Source organism: Lactuca saligna, chromosome 8, assembly GCF_052625555.1.
Source record: "Lactuca saligna cultivar CGN05327 chromosome 8, ASM5262555v1, whole genome shotgun sequence".
Lineage (NCBI taxonomy): Eukaryota > Viridiplantae > Streptophyta > Magnoliopsida > Asterales > Asteraceae > Lactuca > Lactuca saligna.
Genome location: NC_136424.1, coordinates 37,552,117 through 37,556,712, shown reverse-complemented (window position 1 = coordinate 37,556,712; position 4,596 = coordinate 37,552,117). Strand labels below are relative to the sequence as shown.

Sequence of the window (4,596 nt, the reverse complement as noted above, 5' to 3'; positions counted from 1 at the left end):
TAACATAATGCATTAGATCCATTATACTTATTATAGAAGACAAAGACATGTCACCTTACATACACAATAAATAATTGCATACATAAAGCATAAATTACTAAGTTGTTCATTTGATCATACACTAGATTACTATTGGTGTGCATGTGTACATAATCTCACTATTTTACGAATCCTTGTTTGTGTACTTAGAGGTACTCCACTCATGTAGGATTTCACCAAACACATCATAGAAAGCCACACCGATTTCATCTTCAGTAATTCGCAGTGTCATGAAACCCTGTCCATCATAATAGAACTTCAACTCGTTAGGGTTCCATTGATTGATATCACCTCGCCATGCCTTTGATCCACCTCCACTTGTTAGAAATTGAAGTTCACTACACATAGTAATAAACATCAGTTTTACGTATTTTATGAAATCTTGAAAAAGGAAAAAAAAAAAAAATAACACGACAATTACCTGTTTGGATTGCTAATTTGTTGTAAGCAATGATCATGCCCGTTTATGTAAAGATCTACTTCCTTTTCCTTCATAAGATTTGGACATAACCAAGAATCAATTAAAACTATACTATTATCAATGGTTTGTAACATCTATCATAGTTGTAAAAGTTCTATGATTATATAGTTTTGGGTTAAAAACTCAACTTTGACATGAATATGTATACTTTTAAGTTAATTTGTAGTTGTTTTTATAAAAAATTTGCTTTGTAACATGTAACAAAATATGTACCTCAAGGATGGGCAAAAGTTGATCCACGAGTTCTTGGGTGTTTCCATGATGACCAGCACTGAAAATTGTATGATGACCAATCACAATTCTCCACGTGGCACTTGATTCTTCGAGTGCCGTTTCTAGATCCTATATATTCAACAAAAGTGAAATGAAATTTACTGTTTATTTAATTAAAGTTTATGAATTAGTACATCTTTTTAAATATTGACATATACTAAATATGGAAATAAACTTCTGAATATTTATGATAAAGATCGATGTAATCTTTGTACCTTTAAAACATTTGATAGATATTCTTCTCGAGGAAGAATACCTCTCCAATCATAATCATGATCTTCTTCTGTAAAATATTTATCTTCAAATGGTGTTGTATCCACGAAGAAAAATTCCACAATCTCTGAATAAAAAACAAAATTAGACATTGACATAGATATAATCATGTAAACAAAATGTCTCTATAAGAATTTAAACACGTACTTGATTTTGAAGCATTATTATATATCATTTTCATAAATTAAATAAGAAAAGAGTAGTTACATAAAAAAAATCCTATATTTTGTTTTTTTTTTCCGGATTAAATTTCAATTTTTTTTATTAGAAAACTTGATATTTTCCCCCTTTTTCTATTGGCCCTTACATTTTCTATTGGATTACCTAAACTTTTTTTTTTTTAATTAAAAAACATTGACAAATTTTGTGTAAAAGTGAAAGATTGTTAACAAACCTATTGAAATAGTAAAACAAAAATAAAATATAGACTTTGTATACATATAAAAAAGTAAAATAAAATACCTGAATTGACGATAAAGGACCTAAGACAAAGCCATTTACTATCCCTTTGTCTAAGAGTAGGGCTCAATTGTGCAAATACATTGCCCCGATAGTCATGATTCCCCAACACTACAAAATAAAAAATAAAACCATTATATATTTATATTATACAATAATTTTATCCTTTTACTATTTTCTCTATTTAATATCATAGCAAACAAAATTACCTGAATACCATTGTTTTTGTAAGCTCTTTGCTGTATATATTTCAGTAAATGACTCAACAAACAAAGGATCTTGATCATCTGTTAATCCATCATCGTAAAAGTTGTCACCGGTTGATATGATGAAGTCCACATTCATTTTCTCTCCTATTTTCCCCATCTAATATGTAACAAAAATACATATTATAATATAAGTGCTTATTAAATGTGTAAATTATGATATGATATTGTTCAAAACAGAAGATAATATGGACAAAAATACATGTTGTAGAAGAAAATATCATGATACACGTTTTGATATTAAAATTATATATGGATATTTACAAAACTGACCATACGATTATGGAAAATTAAAATAATCAAGGACCCCATTTCTTTGAGTTTACCGAAATTACCATCATATCAGAAAAATTACATTTGAAAAGACTGTAAAAAGGAAAAGTAAAATTCGTTAATGTTTTTTTAAAAAGATAGACCAAAGCTCCAAAACTGGGTAAAAGATTAGGTGACAATAGAATCTATTTAAGTATTTATTATGTTTTAAGTTATAAGCTTACAAAGTTGATGTGGTACAGCTGGATCTGTCACTATTTCAATTAAATCGATATAAATACTAATTTTGAAAACTCACATTTAAGAAACTGTCTATAGCTTTTATATTCCCTGACTTCTTTATGAGACATCGTATATTGAATAAAAAAATAAATAATGTTGTATTTTTTTTTTCTAAAAAAAGAAAAAACTTGAATTTTTCTGTCCTCGAAAATGCGTGGCTTTTAGGTCTTACAAAAAAACCCGTTCTCACATAAACTGCAACACACATATATAAAAAATTGGGTTATTTAATTTAATTCTAAATGACCATGTGTTATATTTTTTGTGGATATTATTTCACATAAAGGATAAGAGAAATTAAATTACACTTAATGATAGCATTAACGGTATAATTTTCAACATGTACGTTGTAAATTGTTTTAGTCATGTGTAGTGGGGTCATGACAAATTGAAGAATAAAAGAAAGCATATTCTTTGACGATCGATGTATTATTTTTATTACAAGGAATATGCCTTTTATCAATAACGAACATTCCTTCGAACTTTGCAATATAGTATCTGACATCTAATGATACAGAAACTCAGTTGTAAATTTGATCAGATATTTTTTGTAACATCATTTATTCCGATATATATTCTAATAAGTAATAAACATACTAAAATATATGGCAACAATAAACAATACAAAGTCTCATTTGAATGTAGTTAATTAAGGCACACTTGATATAATCGAAGATAGAAAAACTGGTTTTGTTTCTAAAATATTTTATTTTATACTACTAATTAATAGGAAGTTGATTCGTACACACTTATTTTTTTTTATATACATAAATACGGCATGAATCACTCTAATTAATACCGAGCAATCTCAGTTAAACAAACATACCTAATTTAGGAGATAGTATTATATGGAAGTAAATTGATAATTTGATTAATCTGTTGCAAGAAAATTATAAACTCAATATTCATGGGCTGTCTAAAAAAATAATATATGTTTAAATTTTGGGCCAAATTATTATTTTTTTTCTTTATTAGGTATTAATAACTTTATTTTGGTCAAGAATATTAATTTGTTCTTGGGATTTTCTAAGATGTGTCGCAACATAAAAACATTAATTGAATTATTAATTATGATGAATATTACTATAATAATTAAATGTGAAATTTATTAAGTATAGAAAATATTCTTAATAATTAATGTATTTTATATTTAATTATGATAATATTTTCCATAATTAATAGTCCTTATGTGGGCACATATTAGAAAATTCTTTTGTTTTTTTATCCTTCGAGAATATATAATTATATATAAAGTTTATCAAAATATTTTCAAATCAAACAATATAAACGCAATCTCAAAATGCTTAATATAGAAGAAATAAATCATAATATATACTTAATATAAGGAAGGTGGTTTACCATTTTTCATCTTTTATCTTTTATATATTAGCTTTTATTATCAAGATAAAGTATACATGAAATATTAAATCAAACATGATACTTTTTAAAGGGATTAAAAAATACATCCTTGAAATTACGTTTTTTCCTTAATACGAAAAATAAGTATCATTATCAAATACCCATTAATTGTTATTCTAAAGTTGTGTTAATAAACATGCAGTTTTGATTGTACAAGATATCAGGTTTTTCCAAGTGTTTTTCTTATCTTTAACTTCGTCTTTTTTGTAACTTGTCATGTAATTTTCTAAATAAGTAACGTATAAAGGAAAAATACCTGAAAAGCGACGTCGGATTGATTGTATAGTCCTCTCCTTCCCCAATCACCAACCACCAAAATGTCGAGAGACCCATCTGCTTTTGTTGGCCGGTGATCAAATCTTTGAAGCTCTGCCACCACGTTGACGGTGGCAACCACGGTGTAAACCACCAGAAGAATGGTGGTGGTCTTGTTGTTTATAGCCATGCTCAGTTTCCAAGTTTGCGTGATTGTGATGGGAAGAATTATTGGAGAGGGGGGTTTCCGATTTTATATGGTGGTGGTGTTGTTGTGATGAAGGCGAAAAGACATGTTTCCATATATATTACTTTCGTTATTGATAAGAAAACTTAAAGTACACGTTTTATCCCTAGATATATTGCTAATTGATGGGGTTAGTCCCTCGAAAAGTTCTTATCTAGGCTTTTGTCCTTTCAAGGATCAACACATACAACGTCAAGGTACTTTAAGGATAATTCATATTTTTTTTTATTATATTACTTTTGTTTTTTTTTTTTTTTATTATTATAAACTAGATTATCATCTGTGTTAAACGTGGAGAATATAAATTAAATACATATCATATATTAATA

At 27.3% G+C, this 4,596-nt stretch overlaps 1 protein-coding gene across 1 annotated transcript; it reads right to left on the bottom strand.

The window, feature by feature from the left end:
- Nucleotides 1-4,311, bottom strand: LOC145011976 (purple acid phosphatase 8-like). Its single transcript, XM_078970731.1, has 7 exons — nt 4,022-4,311; nt 1,735-1,891; nt 1,529-1,636; nt 1,009-1,133; nt 734-862; nt 461-528; nt 1-377 (listed from the first exon to the last, which is right to left on the bottom strand). Exons 1-7 carry the CDS (start codon nt 4,208-4,210, stop codon nt 164-166), a joined length of 990 nt encoding a protein of 329 aa, XP_078826857.1. The 5' UTR covers nt 4,211-4,311; the 3' UTR covers nt 1-163.
- Between the last annotated feature and the right edge of the window lie 285 nt (nt 4,312-4,596).

Bases quoted from the DNA above. Each gene is read 5' to 3' on its own strand.
- LOC145011976 (XM_078970731.1), bottom strand. From the start codon at position 4,210: ATGGCTATAAACAACAAGACCACCACCATTCTTCTGGTGGTTTACACC. The intron at 863-1,008 runs GTACAAAGATTA...TTGAATATATAG, and splicing joins ATCTATCAAATGTTTTAAAG to GATCTAGAAACGGCACTCGA. The intron at 378-460 runs GTAATTGTCGTG...TACTATGTGTAG, and splicing joins CAAATTAGCAATCCAAACAG to TGAACTTCAATTTCTAACAA.